The 25,625-nt window shown below is 44.0% G+C and overlaps 1 protein-coding gene across 4 annotated transcripts in view; it reads right to left on the bottom strand.

Moving 5' to 3' along the window:
* Positions 1-25,625, bottom strand: part of LOC106610377 (calcium uptake protein 3, mitochondrial) — a 70,726-nt gene that overhangs the window by 7,652 nt on the left and 37,449 nt on the right. For 2 of the 4 annotated variants that reach the window (XM_082978498.1, XM_082978499.1), the window contains exons 5-11: positions 19,150-19,197; positions 15,846-15,928; positions 15,461-15,532; positions 12,148-12,189; positions 9,484-9,579; positions 4,694-4,788; positions 4,244-4,415 (exon numbers count right to left, since the gene is read on the bottom strand). In XM_082978498.1, the coding sequence (XP_082834624.1) occupies positions 4,244-4,415; positions 4,694-4,788; positions 9,484-9,579; positions 12,148-12,189; positions 15,461-15,532; positions 15,846-15,928; positions 19,150-19,197 (608 nt within the window). The remainder of the gene's footprint in view (positions 1-4,243; positions 4,416-4,693; positions 4,789-9,483; positions 9,580-12,147; positions 12,190-15,460; positions 15,533-15,845; positions 15,929-19,149; positions 19,198-25,625) is intronic. The other 2 variants (XM_082978500.1, XM_082978501.1) reach the window with 2 other exon arrangements.

The raw sequence follows: 25,625 nt of genomic DNA, 5'->3' as shown, positions 1-25,625 counted from the left end.
TCAGATTACACTGGTCCTTACAACTGGCTGTCAGGTGTTAACCTGTCAGATTACACTGGTCCTTACAACTGGCTGTCAGGTGTTAACCCGTCAGATTACACTGGTCCTTACAACTGGCTGTCAGGTGTTAACCCGTCAGATTACACTGGTCCTTACAACTGGCTGTCAGGTGTTAACCCGTCAGATTACACTGGTCCATACAACTGGCTGTCAGGTGTTAACCTGTCAGATTACACTGGTCCTTACAACTGGCTGTCAGGTGTTAACCCGTCAGATTACACTGGTCCTTACAACTGGCTGTCAGGTGTTAACCCGTCAGATTACACTGGTCCTTACAACTGGCTGTCAAGTGTTAACCCGTCAGATTACACTGGTCCTTACAACTGGCTGTCAGGTGTTAACCCGTCAGATTACACTGGTCCTTACAGCTGGCTGTCAGGTGTTGGCCCGTCAGATTACACTGGTCCTTACAACTGGCTGTCAGGTGTTAACCCGTCAGATTACACTGGTCCTTACAACTGGCTGTCAGATGTTGGCCCATCAGATTACACTGGTCCTTACAACTGGCTGTCAGATGTTAACCCGTCAGATTACACTGGTCCTTACAACTGGCTGTCAGGTGTTGGCCCGTCAGATTACACTGGTCCTTACAACTGGCTGTCAGGTGTTAACCCGTCAGATTACACTGGTCCTTACAACTGGCTGTCAGGTGTTGGCCCATCAGATTACACTGGTCCTTACAACTGGCTGTCAGGTGTTAACCCGTCAGATTACACTGGTCCTTACAACTGGCTGTCAGGTGTTAACCCGTCAGATTACACTGGTGCTTACAACTGGCTGTCAGGTGTTGGCCCATCAGATTACACTGGTCCATACAACTGGCTGTCAGGTGTTAACCCGTCAGATTACACTGGTGCTTACAACTGGCTGTCAGGTGTTGGCCCATCAGATTACACTGGTCCATACAACTGGCTGTCAGGTGTTAACCCGTCAGATTACACTGGTCCTTACAACTGGCTGTCAGGTGTTAACCCGTCAGATTACACTGGTCCTTACAACTGGCTGTCAGGTGTTAACCCGTCAGATTACACTGGTCCTTACAACTGGCTGTCAGGTGTTAACCCGTCAGATTACACTGGTCCTTACAACTGGCTGTCAGGTGTTAACCCGTCAGATTACACTGGTCCTTACAACTGGCTGTCAGGTGTTAACCCGTCAGATTACACTGGTCCTTACAACTGGCTGTCAGGTGTTAACCCGTCAGATTACACTGGTCCTTACAACTGGCTGTCAGATGTTGGCCCATCAGATTACACTGGTCCTTACAACTGGCTGTCAGATGTTAACCCGTCAGATTACACTGGTCCTTACAACTGGCTGTCAGGTGTTGGCCCGTCAGATTACACTGGTCCTTACAACTGGCTGTCAGGTGTTAACCCGTCAGATTACACTGGTCCTTACAACTGGCTGTCAGGTGTTGGCCCATCAGATTACACTGGTCCTTACAACTGGCTGTCAGGTGTTAACCCGTCAGATTACACTGGTCCTTACAACTGGCTGTCAGGTGTTGGCCCGTCAGATTACACTGGTCCTTACAACTGGCTGTCAGGTGTTAACCCGTCAGATTACACTGGTCCTTACAACTGGCTGTCAGGTGTTGGCCCGTCAGATTACACTGGTCCTTACAACTGGCTGTCAGGTGTTGGCCCATCAGATTACACTGGTCCTTACAACTGGCTGTCAGGTGTTAACCCGTCAGATTACACTGGTCCTTACAACTGGCTGTCAGGTGTTGGCCCGTCAGATTACACTGGTCCTTACAACTGGCTGTCAGGTGTTAACCCGTCAGATTACACTGGTCCTTACAACTGGCTGTCAGGTGTTGGCCCGTCAGATTACACTGGTCCTTACAACTGGCTGTCAGGTGTTGGCCCGTCAGATTACACTGGTCCTTACAACTGGCTGTCAGGTGTTGGCCCGTCAGATTACACTGGTCCTTACAACTGGCTGTCAGGTGTTAACCCGTCAGATTACACTGGTCCTTACAACTGGCTGTCAGGTGTTAACCCGTCAGATTACACTGGTCCTTACAACTGGCTGTCAGGTGTTGGCCCGTCAGATTACACTGGTCCTTACAACTGGCTGTCAGGTGTTAACCCGTCAGATTACACTGGTCCTTACAACTGGCTGTCAGGTGTTAACCCGTCAGATTACACTGGTCCTTACAACTGGCTGTCAGGTGTTAACCCGTCAGATTACACTGGTCCTTACAACTGGCTGTCAGGTGGAAGTGTCAGATGTAATGGATTCACTATCTCTAGTTGATCTAACTGATGGGCCAGTGGTGCATTCAGGTGTAGAGAGAAGAAGACACAGTGCCCGGAGGACCATAACAAGGTGGGAACACAAATATAGAGGGTAGGAGGGGGGAATAGGGGTCAGGGGGTCAGGTGGGGCAGGAAGGGCTGAGAGGGGGAGTGGGGTGTTGGGAGAGACATGGAGGAGGTTAGAGGGGTGAGAGAGTAAAGGGAGGTGAACAGAAAGTGTGGGTTGTGGAAGAAAGAGAAAGAGAGAGAGAGCGACAGACAGACAGACAGACAGACAGACAGACAGACAGACAGACAGACAGACAGACAGACAGACAGACAGACAGACAGACAGACAGACAGACAGACAGACAGACAGACAGACAGACAGACAGAGAGTAGGCTGCAGTGAGAGAGTGAAGGAAGGGGAGTCCGAGAGTTATTGGGGGAGAGACGGGGGAGGTGAATGTGTCATGTAGTTGGAAGGGGAGATATTAGAGGGCCAGGGAGGGAGGTAGGGAGGCAGAAGAGGTGGGAGAATGAGAGAGGATACTGGGGCTGGGAAGGTGGGGGAGAGGGAGGGAGGCTGGGAGTGTGGGGGAGAGGGAGGGAGGGAGGCTGGGAGGGTAGGGTCTATTTGAGAGTGCTCTTCAGTACAGGGCCCGTTTCCACAAAGAATCTCAGAGTAGAAGTTCTGATCTAAGATCAGGACCCCACCTGGCCCTATAACCTCATTCATGATGAGCTAAAAGGCTATACTGATCATAGTTCAACATTCCTACTCTGAGACGCTTTGTGGATACGGCCCAGGACTATGAGTATGAAATGTGGAAGGAGAAGAGGGAGAGAAGGAGAGTGAGAGGGAGAGAGAGAGAGAGAGGGAGAGAGGGCAGGGAGAGAGGGAGGGAGAGAGGGGGATAGAGAGGGAGAGAGGGGGGAGGGAGGGAGAGAGGGGGAGAGAGAGGGAGAGGGAGGGAGGGAGAGAGGGGGAGGGAGAGGGAGGGAGAGAGGGGGAGAGAGAGGGAGGGAGAGAGGGGCGGAGAAAGTAGAGGATAGAGTACTTGACCAGACTCGTGTCATGCTATGATTCAAGGTTCAAGATGTAGTCTACCTTCTCATGTGTGTGTGTGTTCCTCTACCTTCTCATGTGTGTGTGTGTTCCTCTACCTTCTCATGTGTGTGTGTGTGTTCCTCTACCTTCTCATGTGTGTGTGTGTTCCTCTACCTTCTCATGTGTGTGTGTGTTCCTCTACCTTCTCATGTGTGTGTGTGTGTTCCTCTACCTTCTCATGTGTGTGTGTGTTCCTCTACCTTCTCATGTGTGTGTGTGTTCCTCTACCTTCTCATGTGTGTGTGTGTTCCTCTACCTTCTCATGTGTGTGTGTGTGTTCCTCTACCTTCTCATGTGTGTGTGTGTTCCTCTACCTTCTCATGTGTGTGTGTGTTCCTCTACCTTCTCATGTGTGTGTGTGTGTTCCTCTACCTTCTCATGTGTGTGTGTGTTCCTCTACCTTCTCATGTGTGTGTGTGTTCCTCTACCTTCTCATGTGTGTGTGTGTTCCTCTACCTTCTCACGTGTGTGTGTGTGTGTGTTCCTCTACCTTCTCATGTGTGTGTGTGTTCCTCTACCTTCTCATGTGTGTGTGTGTTCCTCTACCTTCTCGTGTGTGTGTGTTCCTCTACCTTCTCATGTGTGTGTGTGTTCCTCTACCTTCTCACGTGTGTGTGTGTGTGTGTTCCTCTACCTTCTCATGTGTGTGTGTGTTCCTCTACCTTCTCATGTGTGTGTGTGTTCCTCTACCTTCTCGTGTGTGTGTGTTCCTCTACCTTCTCATGTGTGTGTGTGTTCCTCTACCTTCTCATGTGTGTGTGTGTTCCTCTACCTTCTCATGTGTGTGTGTGTTCCTCTACCTTCTCGTGTGTGTGTGTTCCTCTACCTTCTCGTCAGGGATGCTCTGGCGGACGTTGTCCAGGTAACTGCTGATGTTCTCTACGTTGGTGTAACGCAGCAGGATGCGGGCAAAGTCCTCCTCACTGATGGTGGTCATGCCTTTAGAGTAGGTCAGGAACTCTATCTCCAAAACCTCTGTCTGTAGGTTATCCATGAACCTGGGGGAGAGAGAGGACCAAGTGACAGAGAGAAGGTACATGTCTATGGTAGTGCAGTATGTGTCTATGGTAGTGCAGTATGTGTCTATGGTAGTGCAGTATGTGTCTATGGTAGTGCAGTATGTGTCTATGGTAGTGCAGTATGTGTCTATGGTAGTGCAGTATGTGTCTATGGTAGTGCAGTATGTGTGTAAGCGACAGAGTACATAAACTATGTTCCACAGACCGTCATTTATAGGGCTCTATTAGGATGAATCAATTCATCGGCATGGCGATACCTGTAGAAGTCGTCGAAGGTCAGCTCCGCCTTCCCCTTCTTCCCAAAGAAGTGCACCAGCAGTGTGGTGTCAATCATCATACCCTCCTCCGCACGCTGCCATCCCATTGGCCAGACAGGGGCAGAGGGGGCGGGGAGAAAAGAAAAACAATGCAGTGACTGACATACAACACGCTCTCTGATTGAATGAGGAGTGGGGACCGGTCCGTGTGGGCTTGGTCATGAATCCAAGATGGCAGCCATGGTGCCGAACAACCAGCCAGTCGCATATGAGGTGCATCAACGGGGCAACAACAGTCAGTCAAGTCAATCAATCAATCAGCTTCACCAAGTGTTCACAACAAAGCTTGAGTCTGAGCAGCACCTGCACAGATCCACTGATCTCCAAACCATCCGTGTGTTATAGCTGTTAGTAGACATATTGGATTAGGGCTATCCGGATGGTGTGTAGATTGGATATTTCTGTGCAGCCCAGACTGATAAATGGTAGTGTTGCAGCCGGCAGTGTGACAGACAGACAGATAGGACAGGACAGCACACAGACAGGTAAGGCTATAGACAGACGGACAGACAGACACACACAAAGACATGCCTGTAGACACACAGAGAGAAGGAGGAGAAAGAGAGAGAGCGGAGGAGACAGACGACACACCGTCATTTTAGCTGAGACAGGCACATATGCCACCCCATCCCATGCACTTCTGTTCAAACCCCCAAAAGCCACACATAGAAAACCACAGCAGAACAGAAAACCCACCGCAACAGAAATGTGTACAAGAATGTGAGCAGGATTCCACCTTTTTCTAAAAAACTGTAACATAATCAGGTGTCTTTGAAGTAATTATGAATTCTTTCATGTTTTCTTTCTTTCTACCCTCTAAGCCACTCTCTCTGTGTACAAAATATCCCTTCCCTCTCTTCTGCGTGGGCTTTGTAAGGGATCTGGGATATTTGAAACCAATTAGGGTGTATTTGGGATGTTTATGTATTTACCGTGGTTTTGTAATCCGCTGTTTAACACTACCTTAATCCCGGGGAGAGGGAAAATTCCGGAAAAGGGGGAAGGGGGGTGTATCGGCGTGTGTGTGTGTGTGTGTGTGTGTAGGAGGGGATAATTCAGAAAAAGGTGTTTATATGACTGGGCTTTATCACATAATAACGGATACAGGCAAAATCCCGAGAAACCCTGTCTGAGCTTCCAAGGACACAGAGAGGGCGATATCGATCGATGATTGATATAAAAACCAAATGGGCCAATAGACTTCGTCCCTCTCCCCGCCATGCCCCACCCTTCCCCCAATCCAACCAATCCGGTGTCATGCTGAAGGCAGAGTGTAACTGGCATTGGCAAACTCTCATCATATCCTTCTCCATAGGGGGAGACTGCATTCAGCCATGTTCAGATTCAGCACGATGCTATACGGCTAATTAAACTGGTCCCAGGTCAGTCCGTGCTGTCTCGCCAAGGTTGAGTCAACTGTGACTAGACAGCATAAAACTGATCTGAGACCAGGCTGGCAAAAGTCTAATACCTTTAGTCTAAAGTCCTAATCCACCAGGGAACGGAAAAAATAATTCAAAGGAAAAAAGAACAGAATTGAAAGAAGAGACATTGTCGTTGTTCCGCTTGACGGCCCAAATGAAGGCACTTTTCACGGCCGAAGCCAGATGTTGTTTGGAAACATCATACTGTGTAGAATTAAAATGTACTCCCCAGGGATGGAATTTAAAAACAATGCAACTAAAAGAGAATGGAGAAATCATGTAAGGATAGGTCTATTTCACACGCTGTATAGGGACGAGTCAGTGTATCTCAAAGGAAATCATGTTTAGTAGCATTGCGTCACTGTCAAAACTAACACTTATCCTGTCGGGTCAGTCAGTTTCACTTGTGTAACTTTTAGATTCTTCCACTAATTATATACTGAACAAAAATATAAAGGCAACATACAACAATTTCAAAGATTTTACTTAGACACATTTTATATCAGTAAATCAGTAAATTGAAATAAATCTATTCGGCCCTAATCTATAGATTTCACATGACTGAGCAGGGGGGAGTCAGGCCCAGCCAATCAGAACAAGTTTTTCCCCAAAAAAGGGCTTTTTTACAGACAGAAATACTCCTCAGTTTCATCAGCTGTCCGGGTGGCTGGTCTCAGATGATCCCGCAGGTGAAGAAGCCGGATGTGGAGGTCCTGGACTGGCGTGGTTACACATGGTCTGTGGTTGTGAGGCCGTTTGGATGTACTGCCAAATTCTCTAAAACGACGTCGGAGGCGGCTTATGGTAGAGAAATTAACATTCAATTATCTGGCAACAGCTCTGGTGGACATTCCTGCAGTCAGCATGTCAATTGCATGCTGCCTCAAAACTGGAGACATCTGTGGCATTGTGTTGTGTGACAAAACTGCACATTGTAGAGTGGCCTTTTATTGTCCCCAGCACAAGGTGCACCTTTGTAATGATCATGCTGTTTAATAAGCTTCTTGATATGCCACACCTATCAGGTGGATGGAATATCTTGGCAAAAGAGAAATGCTCACTAACAGGGATGAACAAATTTGTGCATTTAAGAGAAATAAGCTTTTTGTGAGTATGGAACATTTCTGTGATCTTTTATTTCAGCTCATGAAACATTGGACCAACACTTTACATGTTGTGTTTATATTATTGTTTTGTATAGCTTTACATAGAAATTAAGTATCACTCTGTCATACTTAAACTGACTATCTTCTTCAAGTGGTATCCTCATAAAACGTACAACTTCTTGTATCTCATGGCATCTGTGATTTGAGGATGTGTTTATTTTTGTAAAAGGAATAAACTTGTAAAATATATGTGGTGAAATGACTAGCTTCTCCTTCGAAAGGCAAGCCCTTATATGACACATTCTCTTTGCGCCCAGACTAGACAATACACATGTTTACTTCCTCTCCTTTCTACCCCCCATCTCTCTCTTTCTTTCTCTCCCTCTCTCTCTCCTGGAAGAGTGAGATCACGACCTGACGGCTCTCGGTTCCTGGAAGCTGGGGAGCGCAAGTATGTGAGCTCACCGCTATCGACGACATAATGGTTATCACGCCCACCAGGCGTGCGAGTCAGCACCTGGTTTGTGTGTGTGTTTGTGTGTGTGTGTCCCCGCTGTGGCCTTTGATCTCAGAACACAGGTGAAAAACAGTGATTACTGATGTCAACCCCTAAAACGTCTCTCTCTCTCTCTCTCTCTCTCTCTCCTCCCCTCCCCTCCCTCCCTCTCCCGAATAACACATTAGACCTGTTATTGGAGGGCTAGAGAGTCAGCCAGCCAGACAGTCCTTTCTGACACAGACAAACACAGGGGGCCTAATGCGAGACTCATCATGATAGAGAACCTGAATAGGAGTTAAACACACATCCCTCCTCTCTCTCTCTCTCTCTCCCTCTCTCTTTGATAGCCTCTAGATGAAAGGGTCCAGTCTATGTAAATACAGGTCATCTCCATGATCTCCTGCAGTCTTCCAGTGTTATTGTCTCTCCTCTGCTTCCGCTGCTAGCCACCTATTAGCCAACAAATAGGCTGTCAAACAAATCGTCAGGCGGAGAAACACTGGACTGCCAAGTCAGCCGTGCTCAATTGTAGACGGACGGCAATGATCTAACGTGTGTGTGTGTGTTTGTGTGTGTGTGTGTGTGCGCGGTGCCAGAATGATGATGTTGTTTTGGTATAGCACTTTGTAGCTAAGCAGGTCGTCACTGTATTTTATGCTAAGAACGTTTTCTAACTGTATTTTCTTGACAAACGGTGGCTGACATGCAGGTAACAACAACCACCAGGAACCAACACAGAGATTCATACAGGACACGTCAAAGGGGTGGCGGAAGGTAACATCGATAAGCATGAAACGCAAGAGAAACAAATAGGGTTTATAACAATAAAACAAACGTCTGAATCTAAGAATCTAATACAGAAAAACCATAGATTACACAGTGACATAGCTGTCCTATGGCTATGGATGGATGGGTCAAAACCAAGGGAAGAGTTTTTACGTTTTCTAGTCAAAGGAGGGATGGGATCATGTGACTAAAAGAACCACTAGAAACCAAGAGAGGGATGGTTGGGTATGAGAGACACAAATGGACGAATGAATGGACAGAAGACCAGTATACCTCTGCCAGGACAGAAGACCAGTATACCTCTGCCAGGACAGAAGACCAGTATACCTCTGCCAGGACAGAAGACCAGTATACCTCTGCCAGGACAGAAGACCAGTATACCTCTGCCAGGTCAGAAGACCAGTATACCTCTGCCAGGACAGAAGACCAGTATACCTCTGCCAGGACAGAAGACCAGTATACCTCTGCCAGGACAGAAGACCAGTATACCTCTGCCAGGACAGAAGACCAGTATACCTCTGCCAGGTCAGAAGACCAGTATACCTCTGCCAGGACAGAAGACCAGTATACCTCTGCCAGGACAGAAGACCAGTATACCTCTGCCAGGACAGAAGACCAGTATACCTCTGCCAGGACAGAAGACCAATATACCTCTGCCAGGACAGAAGACCAGTATACCTCTGCCAGGACAGAAGACCAGTATACCTCTGCCAGGACAGAAGACCAGTATACCTCTGCCAGGACAGAAGACCAGTATACCTCTGCCAGGACAGAAGACCAGTATACCTCTGCCAGGTCTGAGAACTGCTAAATGGATCTATGCTGCAAATGACAGAGGGATGGAGGGATAGATGGCGGAAAAGAAGGAGGGGAGAAAGAAACGAGGGAGGGAGGGTGTACAGAGGACAGGTGTACCTCTGCCAGGTCTGAAAACAGGGCTTGACTGGCGCCGCGCCTCAGAACGTCCCAATAGCTCCTGGCTACAAACTGATGACTGTCTGTTTTAACCACCTGCAGGAGTTTTTTACCAGAAGCACAAACATCGTAAAACAGAGGACAACTAAAGGAGGGAAGAGAGGATGATATGAAGGAATAACCATGATCATTTCTCTCGATCTCGTTTGAAATCGACAATCAATCAAAGACCAAATGAAAGATTTCATCCCAAGATTGTAGGGATTGGCTTAGTGATATGCTAATCGTATAGAAGACGGATCCCAGTCACATTTAAATAATGAACAGTCTCACAGTGATATCACTATTATAGTAGAATGATTTGTCATCGTATCAAAGACAGTTGATACAATCACGCAATCCAACCCTGGATTCCTCCACAGGGGAATGGTTTTACTACTACCCTACCTCCCACATCCCTCAGATGAGTCAGACATTTAACAAGACATCATTTGACTCCATTCCTTCGCTCCAGTCAACCGACGCCGGTACAGCATGGTGGTGTGACTATCACTTTGAATGACACACGTCACAGAAGACAACATCTGCTGATCAATATATCGCATTCACTCAACTAAAGTCGTTAAGGAGAAACCACTCGCAATGTCTGTACAGACTGAAGCACAAGCAACAGAATAGTGTTGAAACCTCATCTATAGCACACAACCAGTACAGTGATTGGCCGCCTGTCTTGTCTCTCTCTATAGGGGAATACAGTGATTGGCCACCTGTCTTGTCTCTCTCTATAGGGGAATACAGTGATTGGCCACCTGTCTTGTCTCTCTCTATAGGGGAATACAGTGATTGGCCGCCTGTCTTGTCTCTCTCTATAGGGGAATACAGTGATTGGCCACCTGTCTTGTCTCTCTCTATAGGGGAATACAGTGATTGGCCACCTGTCTTGTCTCTCTCTATAGGGGAATACAGTGATTGGCCACCTGTCTTGTCTCTCTCTATAGGGGAATACAGGGGCGGCCATTGAACATCACAGGTTGTACTGGCCTGTCGTCCATCAGGTTAGTGACAGGAGGGAGACGTCTGCTCCTCTGTAGGGGGACAGACAGTGGCCTGGTTCTGGGGCTGTGTTTGAGTATAGACCATTATGTTCCTTCACTCCTCCACAGTGAGTGGAGGGAAATGTGCATTAAGGCTGAGTGAGAGACAGGGCTATAGTCTAAACATGACCACGTAGACAGCCTATTGATCTGTCATCAGAGAGTCCTCTATGGGTTAACCTGGAATCAACACTGACTATCACTGGCTACGTCTCAAATGGCACCCTATTCCCTATACAGTGCACACACTTACTTCATAGAGTGTGCTTACATCATAAGGACTGTGCTGACTTTATAGATAGAGTGTGCTTACATCATAAGGACTGTGCTTACTTCATAGTGTGCTTACATCATAAGGACTGTGCTGACTTTATAGATAGAGTGTGCTTACATCATAAGGACTGTGCTTACTTCATAAGGACTGTGCTGACTTTATAGATAGAGGGTGCATACATCATAAGGACTGTGCTTACTTCAAAGAGTGTGCTGATTTCATAGTGTGCTTACATCATAAGGACTGTGTTAACTTCATAGAGTGTGCTGACTTCATAGTGTGCTTACATCATAAGGAATGTGCTGACTTCATAGAGTGTGCTGACTTCATAGTGTGATTACATCATAAGGACTGTGTTAACTTCATAGAGTGTGCTGACTTCATAGTGTGCTTACATCATAAGGAATGTGCTGACTTCATAGTGTGCTTACATCATAAGGAATGTGCTGACTTCATAGTGTGCTTACATCATAAGGAATGTGCTGACTTCATAGTGTGCTTACATCATAAGGACTGTGTTAACTTCATAGAGTGTGCTGACTTCATAGTGTGCTGACACCATAAGGACTGTGCTGACTTCATAGTGTGCTTACGTCATAACGACTGTGCTTACTTCAAAGGCTGCTTACATCATAAGGACTGTGCTTACTTCATAGGGTGATTACATCATAAGGACTGTGCTTACTTCATAGGGTGATTACATCATAAGGACTGTGCTTACTTCATAGGGTGATTACATCATAAGGACTGTGCTTACTTCATAGGGTTATTACATCACTAGAGTGATCTTATTTGCACAGGGTCCTTACTAGAGTCTGCTTACTTCATTGAGGGTACTTACTTACATGTAAGGTGCTTACTTCAAAATGTGTGCTCACTCTACTATCCATACTATTGCCAAAATCCACCCCCACCACCCATTTTTGGGGGGACAATGCTTGGTTCTATTTTAAGCCAGAGTGTTTCTTAGTCATTCTAAATCAAATCATCCACTTTTGTTGACGCCCCTCTCTCTGACCCCTAGAATCATTACTCCTCCACCACCCCTCACCCCTCCGCAATCAATCACTCAGTCAATATGACAGACAGCCAGAACACAAGGAAGGTCTATTTCAATGGATTTCTATCTATTTCACTCTATTTCTATAGATCTAGATATACAGAGTTTAGACCAGGGACAAAGGTACACAGGTGTCGAAATGGCACCCTATTCACTAACAAAATACTTTTGGACAATAGTAGTGCACTATATAGGGAATAGGGTGCCATTTCGGGCACGGTTGGATTGATACATACGCTGTTGATGGGAGCAACCTGATATCCGTAGAGCTGCATACTCTTTTACACAGAGAGACGAGGAGGAGGACGACACGGCATGCGGTCATAAAGGAGGAGGAAGAAGAGGAGGAGGAAGAGGAGGAAGAAGAGAAAGGTCACATGTTAGAATAGATGCATGCAAGGAGAGACACACTGGCTCAAATGCACAACAGGAGTACTGCTACCGTAAACCAACACACTTGTAGCTACACAACATGGTCTACAGGTATTACTTCTCTATAGGTCATATTTCTACAATAAAGTTAACCACTGCTGCATCCAAAATGGCACCCTGTTTCCTAGAAAGTGACCTACTTTTGACCCAGAGCCCTGGTCAAAAGTAGTGCACCACGTATGGAATAGGGTGCCATTTGGGACATCCACTATGTAAAGGATAAAGTGTGTGTTCACAATGTGCTACACTGGTAATACAGCTCCCAAAACATACCGTCAGATTGTCACAGATAGCACCATATGACTGTATCATTCCCATGGTACCTTAATATACACACATCATTAGCATAACGTTATCCTAACGTTAAAGAGACATTAGCATAACGTTATCCTAACGTTAAAGAGACAGCGTATCTGATTCTGTTATTGAAGGGGCACGGAGGATCAGTGGGCCACATATTAGACATCTGGGCTGTGTCTGAAATGGCCCCTTGTTCCCAACTGATGTAGGATCTTAATTGCTGAAACTTGTAGTGCATTTGAGTTTTAAAAAGGATTCTGAAGTTTGTAATTTCCACTTAAAAATGTCAGACTTTATTTGCCCAAACAAAAAATGTATCAACTCCCTACAAAAAAAGATTTATTATAATCCACATAATAATTCACATTTCCTGTTGATGCAGGATTATTTTCCTGCTGTAGCAAACTAGCTCTAATTAAGATCCTACACCTGTATATAGCGCACTTATGTTGACTATGGGCTCTGGTCAAAATGAGTGCAGTATATAGGGAATAGGGTGCAAAAGTAGTGCACTATATAGAAGGTTGGATGTTTAGCAACAAAACCGAGGCGTGTGCAACTATGGGGCAAAACAGACGTGGTTGGTTTAGACTGTTGACAACATGTAAACTATATTTAGTCTCCAATGTTTATTGAAAACATAAATACATTTGCACAATAAGCACTTGTCTCTCAAATACATTGTTACAGCTGTTACTGTAGGTAGCAAATTTGTGCCATATTAGCATAGACATGACATCAGTCAAAACAAGACATGGTATCAATAACAAGATGAAACATGCTGAAACGAGCAACCCACGATTCCTCACATGGCAGCTTGTTGTCATTGTTGCTAGCTATCTGACCGTTCAGAATCATCATTTCATCATCACCATTCATCATTTCCGTGACATTGTCAGGCAACCCCGTCTATAGGAAATTGAGTAGTGCACTATAAAGGGAATACAGATGTAGGATCTTAATTTGGTCACACTGTTGCAGGAGAACTGCAGGAAATGTTAAACTTGTAGTGTATTGGAGGTTTAAAAAGTCTTCTGAAGTTTGTAATTGTCACGGCTGTCGCAGGAATGAGCGGACCAAAGTGCAGCGTGTGTGTCGTTCCACATTTTATTTATACTGTGAAACTATGCAATACATAAATAAACTGAATGACAAAAACAACAAACCGTGACGCAGAGGTGAAACATACACTACTCAAAATTAATTTACCACAAACCCAGGTGGGACAAACACCAACTTAAATATGACCTCCAATTAGAGACAACGATGACCAGCTGCCTCTTAACTGGAGATCATCTCAAACAAAGCCCAACATAGAAATACAAAAACTAGAACAACCCAACATAGAAAAACTAAACTAGAAAACCCCCCTGTCACACCCTGACCTACTCTACCATAGAAAATAACAACTTACTATGGTCAGGACGTGACAGTAATTTCCACTTTGAAATGTCCGACTTGATTTTCCCTTACGGAAAATGTATCAACCCCTACAAAAATGTCCATTCAATATAATACACATAATAATTCACATTTCCTGTTGCTGCAGGATTATTTTCCTGCTGTAACAAACCGGCTCAAATGAAGATCCTACCTCTGTAGGGTGCCATTTAGGACCCAGTCTTTAAACAACATTCCTCAGCTGTGCCCCTCCGAGGAGCCGTCTGGCTAAGTGTGTCTGGTCCCTCTGAAGCTAAAGCCACAGAAACTCCCACAATCCCCTCTCATCCCCTCTTATCTCTCTATCAGATCCTCTTGTTTATGTTGGGCCACATGGGCTGCTTATGGGAGATGTCACCCATCCACAAAACACTGGGAAAGGAGGCCATTTTGGCTCTGCTCGTCTCCCACCGGTCCTGACGCAAGCGAGAGGGATCTTAACTTCAGAGTGAACCGAATGCACTCTCTGTAGTGTGTGTGAAGTGTGGGAAAGCACAAGGCGACAGAACAAGTCCTGAACATGCTTGGAGGTTGATGTTTTAATGTCATATTATACTGTTAGATAAATATGATGTCTTTGACCCCTCAATTCAGTATTGATAACAAGTACAACACACATGGGCTGTGTCGAAATGCCCGTACTTGCGTTATAAATAGTAGGCATTTTGGGTATGTGAAAATAGAACGTTTTATAGTGTATGAAATGTTCCCAGTTTTAAATGCCAGGATGTCATACTCATTTTGGTTTTTCACTAGTAGAATTCGCTGCATGCTGTTGAGAGAGATACGTGTTTTTTCAGACAGGCGTGTGTTTGACAACAGCTGATATTCATCTGATAATGAGATAAGGGGATGAGCTACCAAAATAAACGAATGGCGGGACACAACACAGTTAATCATTAGATCTCAGTATAGGTGAGTCTAGTATGTTGATACGTGTCACATACTGCATTCGTTTTCACTAAACAGAACATTCTAAATAGTATGTAGTATTAGTACACAGTATGTAGCTCTAGTAAGTAGTAGGCAAGACAGATTTATGATCTATTCTTGGTGTATAATTCCTCGTAAGACACTTTCAATAGCATAACAGAAACTCAATAAAACAGACATTGTTGTTTGACTTGGGTTTAGAGACACTGTTGGGAGAGGTCTGGTCCTGCTGCTTGCTGTGGGGGAAATTAGCTTGAATACATGCATGCACGCACGACACACACACGCGTACACACACACACACACACACACACACACACACACACACACACACACACACACACACACACACACACACACACACACACACACACACACACACACACACACACACACACACACACACTCCCAAATATACTCGCTCTCCCTCTTGTTTGGTCTTACCAGCTGAGCTGACTTCTCCACATCTCCTTTCCTCCCCTTCTTCTCATTTTTCTTCCTGAAGATCTCCTGCAGCTATAGAGGAGAGGAGAGAAGAGGAGAGAAGAGGAGAAGAGAAGAGAAGAGAAGAGAAGAGAAGAGAAGAGAAGAGAAGAGAAGAGAGGAGAAGAGAAGAGAAGAGAAGAGAAGAGAAGAGAAGAGAAGAGGAGAAGAGAGGAGAGGAGAAGAGAAGAGAAGAGAAGAGAAGAGAAGAGAAGAGAAGAGAGGAGAGGAGAGGATGTGTGAGATCAACAGTGTGCAGCAGTTATCTTCTTGACACATAAAACTGTTAAATGCATTATTCAAATCCAATTCTTTATTTATTAAGGGGGCAGTAAGGGTAACTCACCACTAGGAACTCTCTCTTGTCAACCATCTGGTTTCCGTCGGCGTCGAACATGTTGAAGGCGATCTTGAAGCCTGCGTGTGGCTCTGAGGAAGAGGAGGAGGTATGAAGATGACTGATCTCCACACCGTAGGGACTGAATGGACTACTAGTGGTTATGCATGCTTCTACATGCATCCAGATCATATCAAGATATGTTGTGTTTTGCTCAAACCCGTCAAGTGTATTCCAGCTGTCTTGAAAGATGAGTGATCTCAACACCACAGGGACTGGACTCAAGTCATTATGTGTTCTGCTATCAGTGTATCCAGATGATTGCAAGATCTGTTGTGTGATCTGTTTTGCTCAAACATATCAATGTAATTTGACACAGTTGTCTGTGTTCTCATTATTACCATCCCGCATATCTCATTACATCACTACTGTTAAAATGATGTCTATGAATGAATCTTTAGGATCAGTTTAATCAGCTGTATTGAATGAATACTGGGGCGGCAGGTAGCCTAGCGGTTAAGAGCATTGTGCCAGTTACCCAAAGGTCACTGGTTTGAATCCCTGAGCCGACTAGGTGAAAAATCTGTTGACGTGCCCTTGAGCGAGACACTTAACCTTAATTGCCCCTTTAAGTCGCTCTGGATAAGAGCGTCTGTTAAATGACTACAATGTACATGCATACCTGTGGATCTTTCTCTCTCATCTTGGCAAGTGCTATGTAAACATTATCCCAGCGCTGGGTTACCACGCAAAGTGTAGCAGCGATGACTGAGATGCTTCATTGCCTTGTTAGACCCTCAGTGAGCAACAACAGCAGAGCAGCACCTCAGAGTGTGGCTGGAGATTAATCTGCACGGACTGTCAATGCCAGTCTCAAGTCAGCGTCCCAAATAGCATCCTACTCCCTATGTAGTGCACCACTTTTTTTCCCAGGGCCATGGACAGAAGTAGTGCACTATATAGCGAATTGGGTGCCATTTGGGACGCAATCAAAGCAATATATGCCTCCAAGTGTGTTTTTATTGTAACAATGTTGATGAAGGCCTATATGATGAATACCTACATGTTGATGAATACCTATGAAAGCCTATATGATGAATACATAAATACCTACATGTTGATGAATACCTATGAAGGCCTATATGATGAATACATAAATACCTACATGTTGATGAATACCTATGAAGGCCTATATGAGGAATACATAAATACCTACATGTTGATGAATACCTATGAAGGCCTATATGATGAATACATAAATACCTACATGTTGATGAATACCTATGAAGGCCTATATGATGAATACATAAATACCTACATGTTGATGAATACCTATGAAGGCCTATATGATGAATACATAAATACCTACATGTTGATGAATACCTATGAAGGCCTATATGATGAATACATAAATACCTACATGTTGATGAATACCTATGAAGGCCTATATGATGAATACCTACATTTTAGGAGTTGAAATGTTGGGAGCATGGCTGTTGAGTCTTTATGTACAAAATAATATCTTTCATTGTCACATACACCAGATAGATATCAGTGAAATGTGTTGTTTTACAGGGTCAGCCATTGTGGTGCAACTCCCCTGGAGCATATTAGGGTTAAGTGCCTTGCTCAAGGGCACATCAACAGATTTTTCACTTAGTCGGCTCAGGTATTCGAACGAGCAACCTTTCGGTTATTGGCCCAATGCTCTAACCGCTAGGCTACCTGCTAAGCACCTGTCTCAAAGCCACTCAATTTTCAATGTTGTCGTAACTCCTGTTTTATTTTATCTTGTCTTAACTCGTGTTTTATCTTATCTTGTCTTAACTCGTGTTTTATCTTATCTTGTCTTAACTCATGTTTTATCTTGTCTTGTCTTAACTCGTGTTTTACCTTTTCTGGTCTTAACTCATGTTTTATCTTATCTTGTCTTAACTCCTGTTTTATCTTATCTTGTCTTAACTCGTGTTTTATCTTATCTTGTCTTAACTCATGTTTTATCTTGTCTTGTCTTAACTCGTGTTTTACCTTTTCTGGTCTTAACTCATGTTTTATCTTATCTTGTCTTAACTCCTGTTTTATCTTATCTTGTCTTAACTCGTGTTTTATTTTATCTTAACTCGTGTTTTATCTTGTCTTAACTCGTGATTTATCTTATCTTAACTCCTGTTTTATCTTATCTTGTCTTAACTCGTGTTTTATTTTATCTTAACTCGTGTTTTATCTTGTCTTAACTCGTGATTTATCTTATCTTAACTCGTGTTTTATCTTATCTTGTCTTAACTCGTGATTTATCTTGTCTTAACTTGTGTTTTATCTTATCTTGTCTTAACTCGTGTTTTATCTTATCTTGTCTTAACTCGTGTTTTATCTTATCTTAACTCATGTTTTATCTTATCTTAACTTGTGTTTTATCTTATCTTGTCTTAACTTGTGTTTTATCTTATCTTGTCATAACTTGTGTTTTATCTTATCTTAACTCATGTTTTATCTTATCTTGTCTTAACTCGTGTTTTATCTTATCTTGTCTTAACTCGTGTTTTATCTTATCTTGTCTTAACTCATGTTTTATCTTATCTTGTCTTAACTCGTGTTTTATCTTATCTTGTCTTAACTCGTGTTTTATCTTATCTTAACTCAAGTTTTATCTTATCTTCTCTTAACTCATGTTTTATGTTATCTTGTCTTAACTCTTGGCCTTCTGTGTCTCGGCAGCTTCTTCAGGGTAAGTGTAGATTTGACCACCTACTGTAGTGTAAGATACATGAGATTTTGGTCTTTTTTCGGTGACTGGAGATCTTGGGTGGGCCGCCCATGTCTGGGACATACTGTAAACTTTAACAGACCAACGCTGGCCTTTAGTAATGATTTGTGTTTAATGTAAGCAGAGGGCACCACCAGCCCCTCTTCATGAGAGAGAGAGCGAGAGAGAGAGAGAGAGAGAGGGAGGGAGAGAGAGATACAGAGAGAGATACAGAGAGAGGGAGAGAAAGAGAGAGAGGGAGGGAGGGAGGGAGGGAGGGAGGGAGGGAGGGAGGGAGGGAGGGAGGGAGGGAGGGAGGGAGGGGAGAGAGAGAGAGAGAGAGAGAGAGAGAGAGAGAGAGAGAGGGAGGGCGAGAGAGAGAGAGAGAGAGGGAGGGACAGAGAGAGAGAGGGAGAGAGAGAGGTAGGGCAGAGAGTAGCACATAGAAAGAGAGAGAAAGAGTGAGAGAGAGGGAAAGAAAGAGATAGAAAGAGTATGTGATAGAGAGAGAGAGGGAGTGGAAGAGAGAGAAAGAGAGAGAGAGTGTAGAGCGTAAAGAGAGAGACTCACTTGTCAGAATGCAGAGCAGAAAGAGATACTCGGTGTAAGCGATGATGCCTGGAAAGAAAAAGAGAAGACGAAACATCAAAGGACAGTTGACAAGATTCATTCTGTTAATGTACAATAAAGCACTCTCTCTCTCCCTCTCCCTCTCTCTCTCCTTCTCTCTCTCCCTCTCCCTCTCTCTCCCTCTCCCTCTCTCTCTCCCTCTCTCTCTCCCTCTCTCTCTCCTTCTCTCTCTCCTTCACCAACTCTCAAACAGCTGGTCGGGGTCCTGATTTTTTTTCTTTCAAACTCCGGGACACTAGAGGCGGCTTGGCTGAAGGCCAGATTAAAATGTTTACTGATTGTTCAAAGACGGGCCTCCTCTAGATAAATGGAAGGGTAGAACAGACCTTCCCCTCCTCCTCTCTTCTCCCGGAGAGGAGTAGAGAAGGAGTAATCCCCCCTTTTCATGCAGATAACATCTAAAAATGTAAAAAGGTGCCTTTGAGTTGAGCCGCAGGCGGTGTTTTGGCCACACCGGAGCTGCGGGTGTTTTTACACTGCAAGTGAGCGGTGCTGAGACCCAAGACCTAGAACACTGGGTGGTAGAACATGAACACACACACACACACACACACACACACACACACACACACACACACACACACCACACACACACACACACACACACACACACACACACACACACACACACACACACGCACAGAAACATGTACACACACACACACGCACAGAAACATGTACACACCCAATGCATATACACCTACACACACGGTGGGGGGGTGGAAAGGGATCACAACCAGCCGTGCTGTGTTTGGAGAAGCAAGGTGTAAAGCGTTGAGGGGATGATCAGCCTGAGGATGTGGTCCATTTAGGATGATGTCCCCTCTGCTCCTCTTTGTTGGGGCCATGTGTGTGTGTGTGTGCGTGTGCGTGTGCGTGTGTGTGTGTGTGTGTGTGTGTGTGTGGTGGCCTGTTACAGGGTGGCTGAAAGCATTCCCTCTTCCACCAGGTTTTTGTTTGGAGAGGAAGACAGTAGCCTGTCTTTCCACTGATAGTTCAGGGTGACTGCACTGAGTGTTACGGGAGAGAGACTGCCTGCTTCAGGAAGGGGAGAGGAGGGGAACATGATACCTCAGCTTAGTGGAGCTACCCCTGTCCCCTTCCCCCTTCCCCCTGCCCCCTTCCCTCTTCCCCCTTCCCCCTGCCCCCTGCCCCCTTCCCCCTGCCCTCTTCCCCCTGTCCTGGACCTCACACTAGGGATGGATGCTCCCTGTCCCCTGCCCTGGACCTCACACTAGGGATGGATGCTCCCTGTCCCCTGTCCCCTGCCCTGGACCTCACACTAGGGATTGATGCTCCCTGTCCCCTGTCCCCTGCCCCCTGCCCTGGACCTCACACTAGGGATGGATGCTCCCTGTCCCCTGTCCCCTGCCCTGGACCTCACACTAGGGATGGATGCTCCCTGTCCCCTTCCCCCTGTCCTGGACCTCACACTAGGGATGGATGCTCCCTGTCCCCTGTCCCCTGCCCCCTGCCCTGGACCTCACACTAGGGATGGATGCTCCCTGTCCCCTGTCCCCTGCCCTGGACCTCACACTAGGGATGGATGCTCCCTGTCCCCTGTCCCCTGCCCTGGACCTCACACTAGGGATGGATGCTCCCTGTCCCCTTCCCCCTGTCCTGGACCTCACACTAGGGATGGATGCTCCCTGTCCCCTGCCCTGGACCTCACACTAGGGATGGATGCTCCCTGTCCCCTTCCCCCTGTCCCCTTCCCCCTGCCCTGGACCTCACACTAGGGATGGATGCTCCCTGTCCCCTTCCCCCTGTCCCCTTCCCCCTGCCCTGGACCTCACACTAGGGATGGATGCTCCCTGTCCCCTGCCCTGGACCTCACACTAGGGATGGATGCTCCCTGTCCCCTGCCCTGGACCTCACACTAGGGATGGATGCTCCCTGTCCCCTGCCCTGGACCTCACACTAGGGATGGATGCTCCCTGTCCCCTGCCCCTGGACCTCACACTAGGGATGGATGCTCCCTGTCCCCTGCCCTGGACCTCACAACTAGGGATGGATGCTCCCTGTCCCAGGCTTACTCAAATACTCAATACAGCTAATAACAACTTTGGCAGTAGGTGATTTGCTTGGCTTGTCTCCCATGAGGAGAGGCCAATTCAATAAAGTATTTGAACTGCAACTATCTGCTGTCTTTATTCTACTAGTTTAACCTCCTGTTGTTTTTCAAAATGTGTACATTTAAATGTTTAGTCATTTAGCATGCACTCTTATCCAGAGCCTCTTACAGTAGTGACTTCATACATTTAAATGTTTAGTCATTTATCAGACACTCTTATCCAGAGCCTCTTACAGTAGTGACTTCATACATTTAAATGTTTAGTCATTTATCAGACACTCTTATCCAGAGCCTCTTACAGTAGTGACTTCATACATTTAAATGTTTAGTCATTTATCAGACACTCTTATCCAGAGCCTCTTACAGTAGTGACTTCATACATTTAAATGTTTAGTCATTTATCAGACACTCTTATCCAGAGCCTCTTACAGTAGTGACTTCATACATTTAAATGTTTAGTCATTTATCAGACACTCTTATCCAGAGCCTCTTACAGTAGTGACTTCATACATTTAAATGTTTAGTCATTTATCAGACACTCTTATCCAGAGCCTCTTACAGTAGTGACTTCATACATTTAAATGTTTAGTCATTTATCAGACACTCTTATCCAGAGCCTCTTACAGTAGTGACTTCATACATTTAAATGTTTAGTCATTTAGCAGGCACTCTTATCCAGAGCCTCTTACAGTAGTGACTTCATACATTTAAATGTTTAGTCATTTATCAGACACTCTTATCCAGAGCCTCTTACAGTAGTGACTTCATACATTTAAATGTTTAGTCATTTATCAGACACTCTTATCCAGAGCCTCTTACAGTAGTGACTTCATACATTTAAATGTTTAGTCATTTAGCAGGCACTCTTATCCAGAGCCTCTTACAGTAGTGACTTCATACATTTAAATGTTTAGTCATTTATCAGACACTCTTATCCAGAGCCTCTTACAGTAGTGACTTCATACATTTAAATGTTTAGTCATTTAGCATGCACTCTTATCCAGAGCCTCTTACAGTAGTGACTTCATACATTTAAATGTTTAGTCATTTATCAGACACTCTTATCCAGAGCCTCTTACAGTAGTGACTTCATACATTTAAATGTTTAGTCATTTATCAGACACTCTTATCCAGAGCCTCTTACAGTAGTGACTTCATACATTTAAATGTTTAGTCATTTATCAGACACTCTTATCCAGAGCCTCTTACAGTAGTGACTTCATACATTTAAATGTTTAGTCATTTATCAGACACTCTTATCCAGAGCCTCTTACAGTAGTGACTTCATACATTTAAATGTTTAGTCATTTATCAGACACTCTTATCCAGAGCCTCTTACAGTAGTGACTTCATACATTTAAATGTTTAGTCATTTATCAGACACTCTTATCCAGAGCCTCTTACAGTAGTGACTTCATACATTTAAATGTTTAGTCATTTATCAGACACTCTTATCCAGAGCCTCTTACAGTAGTGACTTCATACATTTAAATGTTTAGTCATTTATCAGACACTCTTATCCAGAGCCTCTTACAGTAGTGACTTCATACATTTAAATGTTTAGTCATTTATCAGACACTCTTATCCAGAGCCTCTTACAGTAGTGACTTCATACATTTAAATGTTTAGTCATTTATCAGACACTCTTATCCAGAGCCTCTTACAGTAGTGACTTCATACATTTAAATGTTTAGTCATTTATCAGACACTCTTATCCAGAGCCTCTTACAGTAGTGACTTCATACATTTAAATGTTTAGTCATTTATCAGACACTCTTATCCAGAGCCTCTTACAGTAGTGACTTCATACATTTAAATGTTTAGTCATTTATCAGACACTCTTATCCAGAGCCTCTTACAGTAGTGACTTCATACATTTAAATGTTTAGTCATTTATCAGACACTCTTATCCAGAGCCTCTTACAGTAGTGACTTCATACATTTAAATGTTTAGTCATTTATCAGACACTCTTATCCAGAGCCTCTTACAGTAGTGACTTCATACATTTAAATGTTTAGTCATTTATCAGACACTCTTATCCAGAGCCTCTTACAGTAGTGACTTCATACATTTAAATGTTTAGTAATTTATCAGACACTCTTATCCAGAGCCTCTTACAGTAGTGACTTCATACATTTTTCATACTCCTCTTTTTTCCCCGCATCCTTGTATTTTCTGCCAATGTCACAAGTCTGGGAAACCAAAGAACACTTTACCAGATGAACTCCTGTAATCTGAGCGTTTTTTCACAACTTCAGCCAGGAGTTTTCCCAGACCTCATGATCTGATCAACAAACTGGGCCTGATAATATGGTATCATCTTGTATATTACATTCTGATAATATGGTATCATCTTGTATATTACATTCTGATAATATGGTATCATCTTGTATATTACATTCTGATAATATGGTATCATCTTGTATATTACATTCTGATATGGTATCATCTTGTATATTGCATTCTGATATGGTATCATCTTGTATATTACATTCTGATATGGTATCATCTTGTATATTACATTCTGATAATATGGTATCATCTTGTATATTACATTCTGATATGGTATCATCTTGTATATTACATTCGGATAATATGGTATCATCTTGTATATTACATTCGGATAATATGGTATCATCTTGTATATTACATTCTGATAATATGGTATCATCTTGTATATTACATTCGGATAATATGGTATCATCTTGTATATTACATTCTGATAATATGGTATCATCTTTGTCACGTCCTGGCCAGTCTAAGGGTTAATTGGTATTGTAGTTTGGTCAGGACGTGGCAGAGGGTATTTGTTTTATGTGGTTAGGGGTGGTGTGTTTGTTGTAGGGCAGTTGATTTAGGTATTCCAGGGTTTTTTAGTCTAGTGTGTCTGTTTCTATGTTTGGGTTCATTGGGGTTGGGACTCTCAATTGAAGGCAGGTGTTGTCTATTTGCCTTTGATTGAGAGTCCCATATATGAGGGTGTGTTTGTGTTTGTCTTTTGTGGGAGATTGATTTTGCACTGCGTTTTATATAGCCTGCAAAACTGTCATTCGTCGTTCTTGTTGTTTTCTTGTTTTCTCGTGTTCAACGTCATTTAATAAATTAAGATGATGAGCACCAACTCTACTGCGTATTGGTCCACGTTCTCAGACGACGATTTCTCTATATCATCGGAAGATGAAGAAACTTGTGACAATCTTGTATATTACATTCTGATAATATGGTATCATCTTGTATATTACATTCTGATAATATGGTATCATCTTGTATATTACATTCTGATAATATGGTATCATCTTGTATATTACATTCTGATAATATGGTATCATCTTGTATATTACATTCTGATAATATGGTATCATCTTGTATATTACATTCTGATAATATGGTATCATCTTCTATATTACATTCGGATAATATGGTATCATCTTGTATATTACATTCTGATAATATGGTATCATCTTGTATATTACATTCGGATAATATGGTATCATCTTGTATATTACATTCTGATAATATGGTATCATCTTGTATATTACATTCTGATAATATGGTATCATCTTGTATATTACATTCTGATAATATGGTATCATCTTGTATATTACATTCTGATAATATGGTATCATCTTGTATATTACATTCTGATAATATGGTATCATCTTGTATATTACATTCTGATATGGTATCATCTTGTATATTGCATTCTGATAATATGGTATCATCTTGTATATTACATTCTGATAATATGGTATCATCTTGTATATTACATTCTGATAATATGGTATCATCTTGTATATTACATTACACTTTGATCAGCAGTCCCATATTGAAAAGGTTTTGTTTCCTATATGCCTTTTGGAAGTGAAAGGCCAACTTAACTATCCCACTTTGAAAGCCTACTTTCTCTGACGAGTTTGTACTGTGCACTGCAGTGAGAGAGAGAGAGAGAGAGAGAGAGCATCACTGGATTCCAGACGCGAGTCACCAATACCGCACGCGCGCGCGCCACACACACACACACACACACACACACACACACACACACACACACACACACACACACACACACACACACACACACACACACACACACACACACACACACACACACACACACACACACACACACTCTCTCTCTCTCTCTCTTCTTGACATGACAACCCAAATAAAATGTGCTGGGACAACACACAGAAACATTCCAGAGTCTGCCGCCCAGCACCGACTCATGCGCACGGCAAAGGTCTCCGTCGGCAACGGTAATCCGACGCCATTCCGGGGATTGAAACTGTCCTCGGCCGTCACCGAGCGCCAAAGGAAGCGTGTCCTGACATCACCGAGAAC

This window comes from Salmo salar, chromosome 08, assembly GCF_965601325.2.
Source record: "Salmo salar chromosome 08, fSalSal1, whole genome shotgun sequence".
NCBI classification, from domain to species: domain Eukaryota; kingdom Metazoa; phylum Chordata; class Actinopteri; order Salmoniformes; family Salmonidae; genus Salmo; species Salmo salar.
Note: the sequence above shows the minus strand (reverse complement) of the source record. Positions and strands in the feature narration are given on the sequence as shown.